The sequence below is a fragment of the Ovis canadensis genome, chromosome 8, assembly GCF_042477335.2.
Source record: "Ovis canadensis isolate MfBH-ARS-UI-01 breed Bighorn chromosome 8, ARS-UI_OviCan_v2, whole genome shotgun sequence".
Lineage (NCBI taxonomy): Eukaryota > Metazoa > Chordata > Mammalia > Artiodactyla > Bovidae > Ovis > Ovis canadensis.
Genome location: NC_091252.1, coordinates 38,110,942 through 38,132,531, shown reverse-complemented (window position 1 = coordinate 38,132,531; position 21,590 = coordinate 38,110,942). Strand labels below are relative to the sequence as shown.

The window sequence follows — 21,590 nt, the reverse complement described above, 5'->3', positions numbered from 1 at the left end:
AAAACGAAGAGCTATTTAATATACAAAAAGAAGAAAAAAAGAGTAGACAATTCAGGTAAGTCATGCTAATGGCATTTATAGATAAGCCACCAGTCTATTACAACAAGTACAACAAAGGTCGTGGGTAAAAAAGCTTTGTAGTAAATTCACGTTTTTTGTGTGTGTCTTTGATTAACTGAAGCACATTTCTCCCAGTTGTTTTTGTTTTTTAATAAATTCATGTATAATACTGTTCTTATATATATCACTCATCCTACCGAACCAAAAACATACATGTGAAAGAAAATATGCATAAACTTACATTCTTCTTCTTTAGGATCAAGCTGTGTAACACTGACAGATAAACGGTCCACACGTTCTTGTAATGAGTTAACTCTGAAGGAAAAACTATGTGCTTCATTGAATAATTCTCCAAATATATCTTCAGCATATTTACCTAAGCAAAAATAAAGCATATACCATAAAGCTTAAAGTTATCAGAGATAAATATAAACCAATTTAACATTTAAAATGCTGTCCTGATGAATTTGATATTTATTTGAAACTAGTTTAAACTTTAAACCCTCACCTATGGTAATCTAACTGTGATAGAGTAGGAAAAAACAAACCCTAGGAAATATGGCTTTAAATACTAGATCTACCACTTTCTGGTAGGTGACTTGTGGCTAAAATGGCAATACTCTCCTGCGTTACCCCTATCTATACACCACTTTCACTTCCCTTTATACACCTGTTAAGTGTTAGAAAGGTTATGATGTAAATATAAATAATATATCTCTTAATCTCAAATCAGCAATCATAAACAGAGTCTACACTAGAACTGAATTTCAGGCCAAGTGACACAATGCAAGATTCTTCATAAACCTAATAGATAACCAAATTTCAGGTATGCCCAAAACATAGATTCAGAAAATTTATGAGATATATTTTACATTTATCTCATTCTAGTTTCTTAAAAAATAATAAATCTAAAATCACTGTATTCCTCCAGTCATGTAAATTTCCATTATGAAAAGAATAAACCAAAATAATCCCATTCAAAAAAGAGAAATAAAAATTTCTGTCTAATAAAAAAGCCAGGGAGAAGTTTCAGATGACCGGAATTTAAAAATATTCAACTGTATTTAGAATATATAAACAAATGAATACTCACAATATAAAAATAAGTCAATTACTATCTATACCTTGAATTAAAAAAAAATTGATTGTCTTCCTAAATCAAGACAACTTAGACCCAAGCATACTGTCTAGGTTAAATGAGGCTCAACAGTAAGCTCTATATCCTGTAGTAGGGTACTTACATACTTACATAATGAATTCATTAATCTCACCAGTTTACATTTGAACAATGGCTGTTTTTTTTAAAACACTTTCGTACATTATCAGTTAAATCAACAAATGTTTACAGAGGGGTCACGCTGTGCCTGGTAGGTGTTATTTCCTACTGAAGACACCAAAAAATAAAATATAAAATTCCTATCCTAGAAGATTTTATAATCTTTACGCAAAAAAAAAATCAGAATTTTAATTTCCTTAAAATTAAGAGAAAAGGGATAATTTTATACATATTCATTTGCTCACATATATTCTTTAAACCAAAATGCCAGACAATGTTCTAAACCCTGGAGACAGAAAAATGATTGGAAGAAGGTCTCTGCAACTGAAGAGTTTTGAACAGAGGGAGAAACAGACATTTAAATAAAAATGAAAACCAATTTAATAATTAAGTCCAAATCTTTGTTCCATTCACTCTGAGGCCTTGGCATAAATCCTCACCTGTAAAATAGAAATAAAAATATCTCCTTCAAAGAAATTATAAGAAAAAGAAGCAAAAAAAAAAAAAAAGTCAGGGGGAAGGGCAATGGGTAGAGTATCTGATACAGGACAGGAGCTTAACAACAGGCAGCTCTTACTATAAAACAAGGTCAGAGCCACAGAGCACAGAGAAAGAAGCATCTAAACTTTTGGGTGTGGGATGGTATTAGAGAAACTTCCAGAGACAGTTTCTCTGGCAGATAAGGGAAGCATTTCAGGTGGAAGAAAAGGCAAGTATAAAGTTACTCATTTATTCATCAAATGTTAGGGATACAAAGATGGAAGAGACAATTCTATTCCTGAAAGAACTTAGTTTAATACATGGATCTTTAAGTTACAGTCTGTATACCACCTGAAATTATATGCAGATTTTTAATGCACTTGTATATTTTGGGAAAGAGAGCCCACAGGTTTTGGGTTTGTTTTTCTTTTCTTTTTTAAACAGATTTTTTAAAAGAGAGTCTACACTTCCCCCACTTCAGGCTTAAGCGCCAAAGCACTGCCGTACATGAGATAGACATCCCATTTGTTCTATTTTCATGTCCCTTCTTACTTTCTAAGTCTACCTCCCCCTTCTATCCCAGAGAGAGGTGAAATGAATAAAGTTCGCAATGGGAAGTTAATTGTCTATGTACCTGAATTTCAACTGAACTTACATTTATTATACTATCGTCTCTACCCAAGAAGCTATGAGGTCTCATCTCTGATATTAAAATCTAAATCCTCTCATCTAACACTGTCCTCTATATCAAGCTCCACCATATATACCTAATATCATTTGTACCTTTAATCCCTCTCACATGGGACTTCCCTGGCAGTCCAGTGGTTCAGACTGTGCTTCCACTGCAGGGATCTCGAGTTGCGGAACTAAGACCTCAATATGCTGTACAGCCAAAAAAAAAAAAAAACTCATATATTTACTTTTGCCTCCATTCATTTGCCTACTTCTCCAAACAAGTCGAAATGCCTTCCTTCTTCATTCCTCTACATTTTCCAAATTCTTCTGTTCCTTAAAGGCCCAGTGTAACTCACATTCATTCAGTAAGCCTCCTCTTATGACTTCACCTATGCTTATCTCTCTTTTCTCAGTTCCTATAATCTAAAACTCATGGTTTTTAATTATATATATGCTCACACTGTTTGAAACTCACAGAATAGTTTCAGAATAGTTTCATTCATCATATTAGACTCTTCAACTACATGGGGTGTGTTCTTTAAGGACAAAAAACATGTACCTTCATCACACAGCAAAATAGTCAGTGTTATCTGTCCATTATCTACTATCTAATTAGTCTTATGGGGCTTTCCTGGTAACTCAGACGGTAAAGCGTCTGCCTACAATGCAGAAGACCCAGGTTCAATCCCTGGGTTGGAAAGATCCCCTGGAGAAGGAAATGGCAACCCACTCCAGTATTCTTGCCTGGAAAATCCCATAGACCAAGGAGCCTGGTAGGCTACAGTCCATGGGGTTGCAAAGAGAGCCAATCTATTTATCTACCCTCTTACCCATCTACGTTGCTACCTGTGAATTTTTCTGATTGAGGACAAGAAGTAGGCTCTATCAGCTCATCCTGGCAGCTCAAAGTGGCTATATTCAACAAGAGAAAGGCCTTGGGAAGAGAAAATGGTAAAAGATCTCTCATATAGTTGAGTTCCAATAAGAAAATAAATAAGACAATAAGAAAATAAATAAGGCTGTTAAATAAGACAATAAGAAAATAAATAAGGCTGTTAAATAAAACAATAAGAAAATAAATAAGGCTGTTAAATAAGACATGGGCTTCCCTAGTGGCTCAGATGGTAAGGTCAGGAAGATCCCCTGGAGAAGGAAATGGCAACTTATTCCAGTACTCTTGCCTGGAAAATCCCATGAACAGAGGAACCTGGTAGGCTACAGCCCATGGGGTCACATAGAGTTGGACATGACGGGGCGACTAAAGTAGAAGTAGTAATAATGGGGAAAATTTTGGTACAGCAGAAGAAATTTAAATAAAGCAAATTCTAGGTTTTCAGTAATTATCTATTATAAAACAAAATTGTGTTCTACTAGGAAAAACAACTGAACTGGATGTATATTTTTGCAAGGAAGAAGTCAGAACAATGTCCAGCCCCAAGCTACCTGAGCCCTGGAGTTGACCTTCACTACTGTGAAAGTGCTAGAGCACTTTTGGTGCTAAAATTAGCACCAAAGTGAAAATATGTATTACATAGAACCATTCGGAATAGTCTAACTTTATAAGTAGTTCAGAGATTATTTAATGCATTAATTATTATTTTAACTGTTTTGGATGGAAACTGATATAAAATCTACTCTAAGTTTCCCTGTCTTAAATAAAAATTAAACATAATTTAACCTGTTTTTGAGGACTCACAGTCATAAATTGATTATGAGAAACAACAGCATTAAAGTATATAATTTTATATTAAGTGTGGTTACATTAAATGGCCTCTTTCCAGTTTTTAATGTTGCTTTTCCTCTTATGTGACTTCTTCCTTCGCTATAAACTACACCTTTTGATGGGCTTCAGTAATGCCTATTTCTGTTATTGGCATCCCCTTCCCCCACATTTCCTCTTTTAATTCTCTGAAGCATGAATGTTTGGAAACCACATCATCAACCTGTCTCAATTATCAAAGTAAAAGCAAACAAACTTGGAGAGGGATCAACTGGCTATTTTATGTACATGGTCTTCAGCCTGGACTTGTTTATCCTGGCTATCTTGAGGCCTTTTAAGTTTAATTCCAGGTTCTCAACTATGTCGAGTGGGAAAGCTGCCAGAGAGCTTAATTTTAGGGTGGTAAACTAATGTTATACCTTGCTACAATATTTTATGCTTTTTCTTTTTTCTTTTTTGAATCTCTACAAACTACCATGAAAATGCTTCTACAGTCTCTGATTCCAAGTCTGAAGTACTCAAAGCCTAATTTAGTTATATTTTACAATATATTTCTATTTTCAGAGCTTGGTTACAGCATAACCATGTGCTGGCTGACAGATGTTGCTATATAGACTGTCTGTATCAGACAAGAAAATTCTTTACCTTTACGTTATGTGAGAAATGGGTTAATACTGTAAAACTGACACTCTTAATCATTACATTAGTTCTAAATTCTATACTGAAAATACACCTAAAATAAGATGCCTATATTAGATCTAACATTCATTTTAAAGAAATATTTAACCAAATTTATTAATGTCATTTTTATGCCCTTAACATGCATTTTAATATTAACAAGCTGATGCACCTATTTACATACAGCATATATTAATTTTATATGAAGTTATGTTATGTTACATTATTATAATATAACATATCATAAAACCAGTTAGTACTAGCAAATGACTTTAAACAATATATTCAGTTCAGTTCAGTCGCTCAGACGTGTCCGACTCTGTGACCAGACTTTTCTTTTGACTTGTTTCAAAAGTACACTCTATACTGAATTGCTCAAGAAAGAAACAAATAAGCAATATGTTAGTGATTCACAGCCAATATTTAACCTGGGAAAAAATAAAAACACCAAGTGGAACAAAGAATACACTTAAATTCAAATAAACAAGTCTTTTAATTTACTCTTACAACTATTTCACAAGCAATGTAGAAATTTAGTACTCTCACGAAGAACATGAAAATACAACTTTATGTTGCTCTGGCTACATAAATACATCCAAATGCTCTCACTTGAAACGAATCAGATTAACCACCTCATTTTACCTTGTGTTAAGTACTCAATTATGAAAAGACAAAGGTTAACAGGAAAAGAAAAAAGAAGTCAATCCTGGCTATTAAGGACAATCTGTGTAGGTGGGTACAGCTGATAAATCTAGGACTACTTAGAGATGATATCTAGACCAAAAACATCTTACTTTATCTTTAAAATAAAATATAAATGTCTAATAAAAAGAAAATCCTTCAATTCAAAAGATAAACTCGATTTAAAAATTTTTTTCTAACATTAAATTTAGAATAAATGGGAAATAACTTAATTCCTTAACCTAGCAGCTCTGTTATAAAATCTTATAATGGAAACAGACTGACTTTCACCTCTTCCCTTAACCTGTCCCTTCTATTGGCCTTTATTATCTGGCCAGCCTGCTGGCCTTCTGTCTGCCATCAGGCTGCAAATCAGACATTTGACTCATATCCTAATATCCTTTAGACAATCCACTTGACAAACCTAATCCTCCGACTAGTCAGTTACCATCCCACATCGTTCACATTTTGATATTTGATAATATAAAAATATTTCCCTAGGCTAATAAGATATATAAAGAGATACTAGTATCCCAAAACACAAATAGCTGAAGCCTCTAGAAAAGTAAACAGTGATAACAAGCAAGCAAAAGTACAACTCTACCACCACCTTTTATAGTCCAAATCATATTTTAAAAACAATCTCAGCAATTCTTATGCATCATATGATTTGGTTCCTAAAAGATTCTGGCCTTATGTCCCTTTCCCAGATCAAAGAGAAGAAATGATTCTAAAATGCATTAATTTTACTTAAAATGACACTCTTTTCCTCAAAAATAATTAGATAATTCTGTACTCTTCTTATTACCTATCCCCCCACTCCAGTTAGTCACAAGAATATTATTTTAACACCCCAATGTGTAATTCTGGTTTGTAATATTTTTAACTGATGTAAAAATACTTACTTAGGCTACTTAGTTGTCTAATTATATTTGCCAAGGAAATATTGGTCACACATTCCAGTTCATTCTTAATTCCTCTAGGCAGTGCAGTGTGACACAAGTGCCTAGGATCGATGTTTCTCTTCACTAATGGCATCTTGAGATCAACCTTTGCGCCAGTTCACCTGTAGGAAATCATACAATAAATTAACACTTTTCAGTTTTAACCAACATAGCGTGAGACCTTATCTTTCACATTTCATAATAAAATATTTGCTAGTATGAAGATGGTGAAAATGGAGTCACACCTGACTAAATAAAACTGATTTAACATTTTTAATAAAAATGATTTAACATTTTTATCTTCAATTATTAGAATGTCAATATCATATGAAACATTTTTTAAAATTTACTTTCAATGTCAACTGCTTCATGATGAATTCAAAATCATTACCACTATTATTCTCTTCACACCACTGATTTTACTTACTACAACAAGAGGTTTTTGTTCTAGAAAGTTAGTATGGAAGGTCCTCTGTAAGGAATTAGCTAAGAGGATTAAAGAACCTGCAAGATTAGCATCAAAATTACTTTTCCACATAAAATGTATTAGGCATTCAATAGCTCAAAAATCAAATAGTCCATGTAATCCTCAATCTCATCAAAACCAACCAAAAATATTTAACAGATCAACCTTCTTTGAATTACAGTCAGTCCTCACTTCCCAGGCTTCCCAGCTTCCACAGTTCAGTTAACTACCAGTCCCCCAACAACATGGTTCTAATTTCATACTACAGTATACTAACTGTGAGTAACTACATAAATACAAATTTCTTTGCTGGCACTTCAGTTCACAAGTCACTGTGTTAATAAGAGGAACATCATTTCAGTGACCAATCACATCACTTTTTTTCAAACTCTGTTGGTGAAAGATAACTTCTCCTCTGTTACTCAGTTCACCTACAGATAGTGAAGCATGTAGTTGGTTTATATTCTTGCCTCCCAAAGATAAACTCATGTGAAATTTTACAAAATGATAACTGAAAGAGAGAACTGGCCAATAATGACAAAAATGTGGCAAAGAAAGAAAAAATGATGACATTGGAGTGAAATTCAAATTGAATATAAGTGGATTAACAGAAAAAATAGTTGATTGTGGGAATGTTGCCACTACCACTGTTTGAGAGACACTAGATGCAGTCAGAGGAATTTAGAGAAGGTAAAATTATTGAAATGAGGAAACTAGTTGTCACAAAAAGATGTCCCAAAAAAAGTCACAACAGCAAAAAACTTCACAATAAAGGAATTCTTAGGTAAGAAGAGAAGTGAAAAGCAAAGGAGAAAAGGAAAGATATAAGCATCTGAATGTAGAGTTCCAAAGAATAGCAAGGAGAGATCAGTGATCAGCCTTCCTCAGTGATCAGTGCAAAGAAATAGAGGAAAACAACAGAATGGGAAAGACTAGGATCTCTTCAAGAAAATTAGAGATACCAAGGGAACATTTCATGCAAAGATGGGCTCAATAAACGACAGAAATGGTATGGCCCTAACAAAAGCAGAAGATATTAAGAAAGGTGGCAAGAATACACAGAAGAACTGTACAAAAAAGATCTTCATGACACAGATAATCACGATGGTGTGATTACTCACCTAGAGCCAGACATCCTGGAATGTGAAGTTAAGTGGGCCTTAGAAAGCATCACTATGAACAAAGCTAGTGGAGGTGATGGAATTCCAGTTGAGCCATTTCAAATCCTAAAAGATGATGCTGTGAAAGTGCTGCACTCAATATGCCAGCAAATTTGGAAAACTCAGCAGTGGCCATAGGACTGGAAACGGTCAGTTTTCATTCCAGTCCCAAAGAAGGGCAATGCCAAAGAATGCTCAAACTACCACACAACTGCACTCATCTCACACACTAGTAAAGTAACGTTCAAAATTCTCCAAGCCAGGCTTCAGCAATATGTGAACTGTGAACTTCCAGATGTTCAAGCTGGTTTCAGAAAAGGCAGAGGAACCAGAGATCAAATTGCCAACATCTGCTGGATCATGGAAAAAGCAAGAGAGTTCCAGAAAAACATCTATTTCTGCTTTATTGACTACGCCAAAGCCTTTGACTGTGTGGATCACAATAAACTGGAAAATTCTGAAAGAGATGGGAATACCAGACCACCTGACCTGCCTCTTGAGAAACCTATATGCGGGTCAGGAAGCAACAGTTAGAACTGGACATGGAAAAACAGACTGGTTCCAAATAGGAAAAGGAGTATGTCAAGGCTGTATATTGTCACCCTGCTTATTTAACTTCTATGCAGAGTACATCATGAGAAACGCTGGGCTGGAAGAAGCACAAGCTGGAATCAAGATTGCCGGGAGAAATGTCAATAACTCCAGATATGCAGATGACACCACCCTTATGGCAGAAAGTGAAGAAGAACTAAAAAGCCTCTTGATGAAAGTGAAAGAGGTGAGTAAAAAAGTTGGCTTAAAGCTCAACATTCAGAAAACTACGATCATGGCATCCAGTCCCCTCACTTCATGGGAAATAGATGGGGAAACAGTGGAAATGGTGGCTGACTATTTTGGGGGGCTCCAAAATTACTGCAATGGTGACTTCAGCCATGAAATTAAAAGACACTTACTCCTTGGAAGCAAAGTTATGACCAACCTAGACAGCATATTAAAAAGCAGAGACATTACTTTGCCAACAAAGGTCCATCTAGTCAAGGCTATGGTTTTTCCAGTAGTCATCTATGGATGTGTTGGACTATGAAGAAAGCTAAGTGCCGAAGAATTGATGCTTTTGAACTGTGGTGTTGGAGAAGACTCCTGAGAGTCCCTTGGACTTCAAGGAGATTCAACCAGTCCATTCAAAATGAGGTCAGTCCTGGGTGTTCACTGGAAGGACTGATGCTGAAGCCAAAAATCTAATACTTTGGCCACCCTATGCGAAGAGCTGACGCATTTGAAAAGACTCTGGTGCTGGGAAAGATTGAGGGCAGGAGGAGAAGGGGATAACAGAGGATAAGATGGTTGGATGGCATCAACAACTCAATGGACTTGAGTCTGGGTGAACTCCGGGAGTTGGTGATGGACAGGGAGGCTTGGCATGCTGCGGTTCATGGGGTTGCAAGGAGCTGGACACAACTGAGCGACTGAACTGAACTGACTGAGGGATATTTCACAACACAAAGTGCAAAAGGATAAAATGTTGGAAGCTGATCTAAATTTAATAGAAAAGAATATGATAATTTGCAAGCACAGAAAAGAAGTTTATTCTACTGGCTCTGTTTTTCTATATAAGGAGAAGGCAAAGCATTGTTCAAACTACTCTTGGTAAGTTTTTCACCAAGAAATAAAGCACTATAATTCTAACTGTTTCTAATACATTTAGAAACATTATACTAAATTATATTAGCTTTACTATTTTTTAATTTCCCTATATGTTTATAACTAAAATAGAATTTTAAATAATTAAATAATTTTATTATCTTATACAGGCATTTTTTTTTCGTCCCACACTACCATACTAAATGAGGACTGCTTGTACTTACTTACTGGTAAACAATGCTTATTGAAGGAAGGCATTTATTATTATAGAGCTTTAATCACTACCAAATGGGAAGTTTTGGATAAATCTAATTGCATTTAAGTGTTACTGGTGAACATTCTTTAAAAACAAAACTTTTACATGAAATCTGTCTCCTCTGACTGGTTTGTCCATCATTTTCTCCACATTTTTAAACCTTTTTACCATTGTACAATATGAAGTTCGCTTTTAAAAAAGTATACAAAATTGTACAGCTTCAACGATTTAAACAAACATGCCAGCTAACACAGGAGCCAAAACATAAGAAAAAACATAAGAAATAAAAAAACCCCAGAACGGTCCCACTTTGGTCTCCTCCCAAATCATCCTTACTTCTTTCCTCCCTAAAGGTAACCATTATTCTGACTCTTACAATACACATTTCCTTGTTTTTCTTTACACTTTCACACCTTAAGCAGGTAACTCTAAACACTAATGTTTTATTTTTATTGCTTTTTGAAGTTTATGTGAATAGAACCATATGTTATGTATGATTACTTTGTGTCTTGCCTTTTACAGTCAAGATTATACTTGTAACATTCATCTATGTCGCTTTGTGTAACTGTAGGGTGTTCATTTTCAATGCTGTAAGATAGTCTACTGTATAATTACACGACAATTTATTTACCCATTCTAATGCTGATATTATATACATGAGTTGTTTCTAGTTTGAGGTTATTATGAACAATACTATAAACATTCATGTACAAGTGTCTTGGTGTACACATTTCTGTTGGAAGTATACTTCAAGAGAATAGCTAGGTTAAGGACATGCACAGCTTGAACCTTAGGAGATGATGTCAAACTATTTCAAGAGAAGCTGTACCAAAGTATACTCCTTTCAGCAGTGTAAGAGGTTGCTGCTGCTCCACGTCCTCACAACACTTGATGCTGTCGGTTAAAAAAAAAAAAAAAATCTAGCAATTCTTGTACATAAGTTGTGACAGTGTACTGCAGTTTTATGTTTTCCCCAATTACTGAGAGTTTAAGCACCTTTTCATGTGTTTATCTTTTGGATTTTCCTCATTTGAGAAGTGTCTATCCAATGCTCTTGCCTATCTTTTTACTATTTGTTGTGTTAGGGCTGATTTGTAAGAACACTGGATATGAGCCATTTGAAAGTTATATATGATGCAAATATCTTCTCTTGTGTCATTTGCTATCTCACGCTCTTGATGCCTTTTATGAGAAAGTGATAGAATTTAACAAACTTCTTCTTTTAAGTTTAGTATAAAAGCACAGGTTTTTTAAAAGTCATTTTATACACTAAGATCACAAGTATGAGCTTCTGTTTTATCTCTTAGCTTTGTTGTTTTGCCTTGTACTTTTAATTTATAATTGACATGGAATTAATTTTTCGTGAATGGTATTAGGCAGCAGTCAAGTTTCTTATATATTATTTCAACACCATTCATTGAAAATACTATTCTTTACCCATTGCTCTACTGTGGCACTTTTTTCATAAACCAAGTTTCTATGTATCCTTAAATCCATTTTGAGGTTCTACAGTATTTCACTTATCTGTCTACCTAAAGCTAATCTTAGGAGAGTTCTACAGTAAGTCTTGATATCCAATAGGGCAAGTCCTCCTACCTTACACAAAAGCATTTTGAATATACCGAATTCATACTAAAGTTCCAATGGTATTTTTCAAAGAAATAAAAAGAGCAACCCTAAAAATTCACATGGAAACACCAAAAACCCAAACTGCCAAAGCAATCCTGAGAAAGAACAAAGCTAGAAGCAAACACTTCCTGATTTTATACTAAAAGGGTATAGAAATTAAAAATTATGGTACTGACAGAAAAATAAGATATACAGACTCATGAGAATTAAGAACCCAGAGATAAATGCAAGTGTAAATGGTCAACTAATACTTGACAAAGGAGACAAGAATACTCCAAGTGGAAAAGATAGTCTTTTCAATAAATGATACTGGAAAAAGTAGACATTCACATGCAAAAGAATGAAACTAGACCCCTATCTGACATCACTCACAAAAATTATCTTGAAATGAATTAAAGATTTATATATAAGACCTGAAATGTAAAACTCCTAGCAGAAAACAAAGGGGAAAAACTCCTTGACATTGGTCTTAACAATTTTTTTTTTTTTTGGCTGTAAGACCAAAGGCACAAGAAACAAAAGCAAAAATAAGTAAGATGGACTGCATCAAACTAAAAAGTTTATGCACAGTAAAGTAAACAAAATGAAGAGGCAGCCTCCAGAATGGGGAAAAATGTTTGCAAACTATTAAATTAATAAGGGGTTAATATCCAAAATATATAAGGAACCCATACAACTCAACAGCAAAAAAATCCCAAACAATCCGATTAAAACTTGGGCAGAGGAGTGAACAGACATTTTCCCAAAGATGGACATACAAATGATCAACAAGTACACGAAAAGATGCTCAACATCACTAATCAAGGAAACGTATTTTTTCCTCTTTTTTTAAGAAAAACTTTTTATACAATTTTAAAGGTTACAGTTATTACAAGTACTGGCTATACTCCTTGTGTTGTATAATACATCCTTGAACCTGTCTTACATCCAATAGTTTGTACCTCCCACTTTCCCACCCAAGGGCAACCCACTCCAGTACCCTTGCTTAGAAAATCCCACGGACAGAGGAGCCTGGTGTCCGTGGGGTCACAAAGAGTCGGACGACTGAGCGACCTCACTTTCACTTTCACATTGTTCCTCCCCACTGGTAACCACAAGTTTGTGCTCTACATCTGAGTCTGCTTCTTTGTTTTTTTGCATTCATCAGTTTGTTATATTTTTTAGATTCCACATATAGGTGTTATCATGCAATTTAAAACCACAATGAGATAACACCTCACAACTGGTAGTATGGCTAGTCTCAAAAAGACAAGAGATAACAAATACTGGTAAGGATGTGGAGAAAGGGGAACCACTGTAAGCTGCTGATGGAAATTTAAATTGATACTTTGGAAATGCTATCAATGGATACTATGGAAATAGAATGGCGTCTCCTCAAAAAAATTAAAAACAGAATTATCACATGATCTAGCAATCCTCCTTCATGGTATACATCTGAAGGAAATGAAATCATTATTTTTGAAGAGATATTTGCAACCCCATGTTCACTGCAGCATTAAATACACAAGATGGAAACATCCTAAAAGTCCACTGATGGATGAAAAAATAAAGAAAATGTGATATAAACAGTATATACAATGAAATAATATTCAGTCAAAAAAATGAAGGAAATCCTGCCATCTGAGACAACCCTGAGGGCATTGTGCTAACTGAAATAAGTCAGATAGAGATGAACAATATATGACATCATGTATATATGGAATTCAAAAAAACTGAACTCAGAAACAGAAAGTAGAATTGTGGTTGCCAGGGATTGGAGACAGGGACATGGGGAAATGATGGTCAAAGAATACAAATCTCCGGGTATAATAAATTCTGGGGATCCAATGTATAGCATAGTGACTGTAATTGACAATACTGTATTATGTACTTAGAAGCTGCTAAGGGAGTAGATCTCAACTGATCTCACAATAACAAAAAGAGGTAACTGTGAAGTGACGGATGAAATAAGCAATAATCTTATTGTAGTAATCATTTCACAGTACATATTTGCATCATATATTGTACACCTTGAATTTATACAATGTTATATGTCAATTACATTTCAATGAAGCTGGGCACAGGGGAGACCCTGGCATACAGTGAGTACACAATGACTACTACTCTATTTGAATTTCTCAACAACAATGATTGTTAGAAGACAGACGATAGTTAGTACTCTCTGACCCGTTTTAAAGGGGAAAAAGTATACGGAAGCAGTGTTAGAGAGTAAAAAAGATGCTGACCAAATCTTTCCAAACTTTTTATATGGGATGCATGGAAATAGCACTACCCCCTAAAAGAGATTAAGCCAAAACTAATTTTAGGGACAGTTATCAGTTATAAGTTAAGTTATCAGTTATAAGTTAAGATAGAAGGTTTAAGTTTGGAGAAAAGGATGAAAATGACTATGCACAGAGAAGTCTTCAGGTCAGAGATGGAAGCTCTCTCGAGTATAATGGAAAGATGTGAGAAAGACGGAGAAATGGGTCAAATAAGGAACTGTTCAAATAAGATGTGAGTTCTGAAGATAACAGAAAACAAGGCTTGTATATCTGCCAGTTGACATAGATAAACAGTGTCATGAGGCTTAGTGAAATTATTTCTAGGTCTTTTGAAAGAGTATGAGCACACTCTTTGGTTTATGATATGATCCTGAAGGTGTCAAGAGATGATGCTACGGCATGCAGAATTAAATACCCCTTCAAACTTTACCACATGTCACACAGCTAATTATTGGCACCACAGGATAATAATCTCAGTTCTGACTTTCAAGTCAGTGTTTCCTTCATTATAACAAGTTGGACTTGTTGGACTTGGATTTTATTCTTGGACTTCTAACTAATTACTTGGAATACATAATCATTTAAACACAGTTTCATTTTTCCTTAGTTGTATTCAAAGTTTACTATAATGAAGTTCATTTGTCCACTCACAGTTCCATTAGATCTTCACATAATTTTTCATCTTGGCATTTCACTTCACAGAGGAATGTACTGTGCTTTCTCTTCTTGAACATTTTCAAAGTATAAAACCAGTATCAACGTTAATCCCCACTTTTAATAGTTTTCAATCAAAATAGCAGACCTCCTTCAAGACTCTTAAGGGTTGGACGACATATTAAAAATCAACTATTTCACCACTCATTTTTTAGATGAACAAATTTACCTCAGAAAATTAAAAAACTTGTCCAAGTTCACAAAATTAACATCAGAGTTAATATTAAACTTTAGACTACCAGATTTTTACCATTATACTCTTAACCTGTTAGTATTTTAAAATTCCATTTTATGTTCTTGACAAATCAGCCTTCAAATCTCACAATACTCTGGAAGATTTTCAATGGTATTTTGAAGCTCCCCAATTCCTGAGTGACTTTCTTCAACAAATAAAATACTTTCACAACCCAGAAGCTTACAAGGTAAGTAAGGAAACAAAGACAAATGCTAAAAATTTTAAAACAATAAAAATAAACATATGGTTCCCTTGTGGCTCAGATGGTAAAACATCTGCCTGGAATGTGGGAGACTCGGGTTCAATCCCTGGGTTGGGAAGATCCCCTGGAGAAGGAAATGGCAATCCACTCCAGTACTCTTGCCTGGAAAATTCCATGGACTGAGGAACCTGGTAGACTACAGTCCATGGGGTCACAAAGAGTCAGACACGACTAAGCGACTTCACTTTCGCTTTCTCCTACTGCTCCTCTGTAATAAGAAATTCCTCTGTACCTGTTCCTAGCTCTCTGAGCATTTCCCAGCCTAAGAGCTTAGCCCTTGGCTTCATACTCATACAGTCTAAAAGTAGGACAAGATAAATTATTAGTTATGCAGAGAGAATGAAATCAAAACAAGCTCAAGAGGTAAGAAAGACAATGTTGATATAGACCTATGGTATATTAATTGTTAGTCCCATGTAGCTAATTTAAAAATAAATAATTTCAAGTTCAGTTTTTCAGTCACACTAAGCCACATTTCAAGTACTCAATAGCCACATGTGGCTTGTGGCTGCAATTACAGAGGACAACTCAATTACAGGACAACGCAATTACAGAGCATTATACCATAACTGTAGAAAGATGAATCAGACAACACTGATGTCTATGATGGACAAAATGTCAAGGAGATGGGATATTTTAAGTCAAGAATAAGAGAGGAAAAATAAGAAAACATGCCTGAAAGGAACACAAAAGTAGAACTAAAAGATAAAATACAATCAAATTAAAAAATGAACTTTGAAATTCAATAAAGAACACACAAGTCTTCTTAAGGAGTAAATGATCACAAACATTCAACTTTAAAGAATTTTAAAGAGTTCTTATCTTTTATTATGAAGTATATGTAAAATGGGAGTACCAGACCACCTTACCTATCTTTCTCAGAAACCTGTATGTGGGTCAAGAAGAGATAGTCAGAAGCAGGTGTGGAACAATCAACTGATTCAAAATTGGGAAAGGAGTACAACAAGGCTATATATTGTCACCTCATTTATTTAATTTATATGCAGAGTACATCATGCAAATGCCGGGTTGGATAAATCACAAGCTGGAATCAAGATTGCTGGCAGAAATATCAACAACCTCAGATATGCAGATCAAACCACTCTAATGGCAGAGAGTGAAAATGAACCAAGAGTCTCCTGATGAGGGTGAAAGAGACAAGTGAAAAAGCTGGCTTGAAACTCAACATTCAAAAAACCAAGATCATGGCATTTGGTCCCATCACTTCACGGCAAATAGAACAGGAAAAAAGTAGAAGCAGTGACAGATTTTATTTCCGTGGGCTCCAAATCACTGCAGATGGTTACTGCAGCCACCAAATTAAAAAGATGCTTGATTTCTTGGAAAGCTATGATAAACCTAGACAGCACATTAAAAAGCAGAAACATCACTTTGTCAACAAAGGACTGTAAGGTACGGCTTTTTCAGTTGCATATATGGATGTGAGAGCTGGACCATAAAGAAGGTTGAGTGCCAAAGAATTGATGCTTTTGAATTGTGGTGCTAGAGAAGACTCTTGAGAGTTCTTTGGACTGCAAGGAGATCAAACCAGTTGATCCTAAAGGATATCAACTGACTATTCATTGAAAGGATGGTTGCTGAAGCTGAAGCTCCAATACATAGATCACATAGATAGGAAGAGCTGACTCACTGGAAAAGATTCTGATGGTGGGAAAGATGGAAGGCAAAAGGAGAAGGTAACAGCAGAGGATAAGATAGGTAGATAGTATCATTGACTCAATGGACATGATTTGAGCAAACTCCAGGTAACAGTGAAGAACAGAGGAGCCTGGGTTGCTGCAGTTCTTGGGGTTGCAGAGTCGGACACAACTTAGTGAATGAACAACATACGTAAAATGACTACAGGCAGTAAAATGCTGGTTCATAGGGTATATATAAACATAGATATGTATCAGTTCAGTCACTCAGTCAAGTCCTACTCTTTGCAACCCCATGGACTGCAGCGTGCCAGGCTTCTCTGTTCATCATCAACTCCCAAAGCATGCTCAAACTCATGTCCATCAAGTCGGTAATGCCACCCAACCATCTCATCCTCTGTCGTCCTCTTCTGCCTTCAATTTTTCCCAGCATCAAGGTCTTTTCCAATGAGTCAGTTCTTTGCATCAGGTGGCCAAAGGGTTGGAGCTTCAACTTCAGCATCAGTCCTTCCAGTGAATATTCAGGACTGATTTCCTTTAGGATTGACTGATTTGATCTCCTAGATATCCAAGGGACTCTCCAGTCTTCTCCAACACCACAGTACAAAAGCATCAATTCTTTGGTGCTCAGCTTTCTTTATAGCCCAACTTTCACATCCATACATGACTACTGGAAAAACCATAGCTTTGACTAGATGGACCTTTGTCAGTAATGTCTCTGCTTTTTAATATGCTGTCTGGGTTTGTCACAGCTTTTCTTCCAAGGAGCAAGCATCTTTCAATTTCACAGCTGCAGTCACTATCTGCAGTGATTTTGGAGCCCAAGAAAATGAAGTCACTGTTTCCATTGTTTCCCCATCTATTTGCTGTGAAGTGATGGGACTGGATACCATGATCTTAGTGTTCTAAATGTTGAATTTTAAGCTAGCTTTTTCACTCTCCTCTTTCACTTTCATCAAGAGGCTCTTTATTTTAGTTCCTCTTCGCTTTCTGTCATAAGGGTGGTGTCATCTGCCTATCTAAGGTTATTGATATTTCTCCTGGCAATCTTGATTCCAGCTTGTGCTTCATCCAGCCCACATTTCTCATGATGTACTCTGCATATAAGTTAAATAAGCAGTGTGACAATATACAGCCTTGACATACTCCTTTCCCAGTTTGGAACCAGTCTGTTGTTTCATGTCCAGTTCTAACTGTTGCTTCTTGACCTGCATACAGATTTCTCAGGATGCAGGTACAGTGGTCTGGTATTCCCATCTCTAACAATTTTCCAAAGTTTGTTGTGATCCACATAGTCAAAGTCTTTTTTAATATACTCAATGAAGCAAAAGTAGATGTTTTTCTGGAATTCTCTTGCTTTTTCTCTTGCCAATGGATATTGGCAATTTGATCTATGCATACATATGTACAGCTTTAGTAAATATTGCTGAGTAACTTTCCACAGTGCTTGAACCAATTTCCACCCCACCAGTTCTTTATGAGCATTCCAGTTGTTTGATAGCCTTGCTAAGTCTGGTATTATACACTGATAAGTTGATGATCCAAGACTAATCACATCTTATTGTAAAGCTTCTCGTCTTCAAAAATTTCTAAATTTTTAAAAATTTTGCCCATTAAATAAGTAATTATAATAAAATATTAAATACATCATTCTTTAATCCTTTCTAGAAAGTAAATGATGAGTAGATAAAACCTTTTCCATGATACAGAAACAGTATTCCCTACATTCTATAAGAATTCTATACACTCAAGAATTCCAAGATTGGCCATAATAATAACAGAAGCAACAAAATTCACAGATACATTTAATTCATCTACTGTACAAGTTTAAATAATGAATAGGAATTTTATTAAATTTATATTTGTAGACATACAATTAAATTACAATGTTCATGAGTCAACAATTTTGAGTTAAGAACTTGTAAAACTTCCAAAATCACCTTTTCTATTATGTATGATTCATAATTACATCCTCAACATTTTATAGTTTCCTCTCATTACAGGTGAAAAGAAAAAATACCAATACTGAAAAGGTACTAGGCATATTATTAATATTTTAATTCTCTTCCCTGACTTGGACATGAAAATTTTTTGCAAATGCTATGTTGAATCAGTGAGAATAATCAATTTACATCTCCTTTGAGTTTTAGAATCATCACTTTGAAAACATTTATTATTATTACCATTATTATTATGTCCTTTGTCTTATTTTTAGGGAAAAAAAACACAAACTTTATTGAGGTATAAATAATTCTAAGATGTTCATTCCAGATCTCCAGCACCTCCTACTACTGCTTCCATGATTATATTACATGTTACAAGAGATTCTGAAGACATAATAATGTTTGCTAATCAATTGACCTTAACATACAAAGATTATATGTATGGGTTTAATCTGATCACACTAGCCCTTTAAAAGCAGAGTGTTTTCTCCAGTTGACAGCAGAAAGGGAAGTCAGAGACTCAAATCACGAGGGACATTCACCATATCATTGCTGGCTTGAAGACCAAGGCCACTTGGAAAGCACCCGAGAGTACTCTCTAAGGCCCGAGAGCACCGTTTGGCTACCCGCCAGGAATAGAACAAGAATCTCCGTTCTACCACTGCAAGGAACCGGATCTGCCAATTTCAATGCGTTTGGAAGCTGATTTTTTTCCACCCAAAGCCTCTGGAAATGAATGGAGTGCAGTTAACATCTGGATTTTAGCCTTATAAGATGCTGAGCAGCAAACTAACCAAGCCCACTCAAATTGGTGACCTACAAAACTGTGAGATAATTAATAGACACTGTTCTAATCTGCCAAATTTGTGGTAATTTGTTAAGCAGCAACAGAAAATTAAGTATACATACTTATAAGTGTACAATTTTAATTAGTTTTAAAGCGGTTTTAACAGTTTAACACTGTGAAATCACTAGTCGCTGCTTACATTTTCTTTGTGCCCATTTGCAATCTCTCCCTCCACTCATGCCTGCAACCAACCAGGCACTTGCTTTCTGTCACTATAGATTTGTTTGCCTGTTATAGAATTCTATATGTGTGGAATCATATTTACTCTTTTTTGCCTGTCTTTCCATTAGCCTAATGATTTTTTTAGATTCATCCATCTTGTTGCATGTATCAATAAATCATTCATTATTACTGTTGAATTTTATTGTTCATAGTATGGATTTACCATAATTTACCACTCATTTGTTGATGGACATTTGGGTTATTTTCAGTTAGGGGCTATTACAAATAAAGTGACTATGAACTTTTTGTACAAGTCTGTGTGTGAACACGTTTGCTTTTCTTGGATAAATAACATACGTAAGTTTGTTTTAAGGGCAGGGCAGGGAGAGGATAAGTGGCAGGCAAAGAGTTAATGGTACCTTTACTGCAAAAAAGCAAAGGGATTCTTTTGAGTTCCAAAAGTAGTTCTCAGGAGAAGCTGTGAACTCTCCTCTTTTGTACCTGGAAAAAATGGTGGAGGAACTAGGATTCCACAGTTTCAATGGTAACAAGGGTGATAGGTCAGTAGGCAGAGACTTAAGTGTCTTCTAAATTCTACTTTTTTCCCAAAGTATCTTTCTTTTCAATGGTTTTATTCCGTTGCTTATATGACTAATAAAATACAGTATCATATAGATATACTTAAAGCATTTTCAATGTACTATTACAAAGATGCTTACATTTCAGTTTTCTTTTCTTTTTTTTTTTTTTCAGTTTTCTCATTTACTATTATGAACAATGTTGCTTTGTCCTCTATGAACAGGCTACCTGACAGCAAGAACATGGGCCAGCCTTAAAGTGACCTCTACGGAAAGACCACAGTTCGGCAAGAACCAAGCCTGTTTATGAGCAGTCCTCAACAGATAAGTGTCACATGCATAAGCAAGTAAAGAGGTCTAAAATAAAACACATAATAGGGGGACCTTGTCATCATTAACAGACATTAATAAATCTAAAGTTTATTAGCTGGGATTCCCTGGTGGTTCAGATGGTAAAGTGTCTACCTGCAATGTGGGAGACCTGGGTTCAATTTGAAAGAGTGCTAGTGAAATTCAATCTGTCTCACTGATATATTCGTGTTATTATTGGGCATTTCTGTGAATATATTTTAGAAAATACATTCAGAAGTGTTTTTAAAAGTAATTTGAATTATTTACCAGGAGGTGACTCCTGACTCAGCCTCTGAGTCAAATAAGCCACTGTTTGAACCAGAAACCGAGGTCCTGATAAAGACACTGGGATGTGGAGACAATCCCTGGAGCTCCTCTGGGAAGGTCCTTACCAGATAAGTTTGACAAGCTATACCGGCTTGCTTCTGCTGACTCCAAAAGTCCTGAGTCTGCTGTTTGACCCTCAAGACAGTGCCTTCCTGTTCTGGGCTCATTCCTACGCTACATTCCACAATTAATCAAATTGCTGGGTCTGCAGAGCACTCCCCTCCTCATCAACTGAAGGCTTCACATGGTGAGTTTCTCCACTTCAAAGAAAAGACTTTCTTCAACTCTGTCAATATCTTCACCAACAACAATCATGTGTGATGCCTCTCTTTAATATGATGACATCTAACAATCTTAAAATGGATTGATATAACACACTGTACCTTAACTGTGGACATAATGTGACTTTTAATTTCAATTATGTTTTAACTGGTTTAATGACTATTTTGGCTTACATCTATAACTGTAAAATGGGGTTTGTTTCTGTCTGAAAGCTTTTAGGTTACAAATTATGGTTCAAGCTCCTATGAGTGCCACAACCTTCTCCAACTGTTACTTGGGGCCCCTGGATCAGAGACCCTCA

At 35.5% G+C, this 21,590-nt stretch overlaps 1 protein-coding gene across 3 annotated transcripts in view; it reads right to left on the bottom strand.

The window, feature by feature from the left end:
- The window catches only part of WASF1 (WASP family member 1), a 68,195-nt gene that overhangs the window by 13,168 nt on the left and 33,437 nt on the right, over positions 1-21,590 (bottom strand). For 2 of the 3 annotated variants that reach the window (XM_069598137.1, XM_069598136.1), the window contains exons 2-3: positions 6,476-6,636; positions 302-436 (exon numbers count right to left, since the gene is read on the bottom strand). In XM_069598137.1, coding sequence (XP_069454238.1) covers positions 302-436; positions 6,476-6,608 — 268 coding nt within the window. In that variant the 5' untranslated portion in view covers positions 6,609-6,636. Of the gene's footprint in view, positions 1-301; positions 437-6,475; positions 6,637-7,145; positions 7,292-21,590 lie in introns of those variants that run through there. The other variant, XM_069598138.1, reaches the window with a different exon arrangement.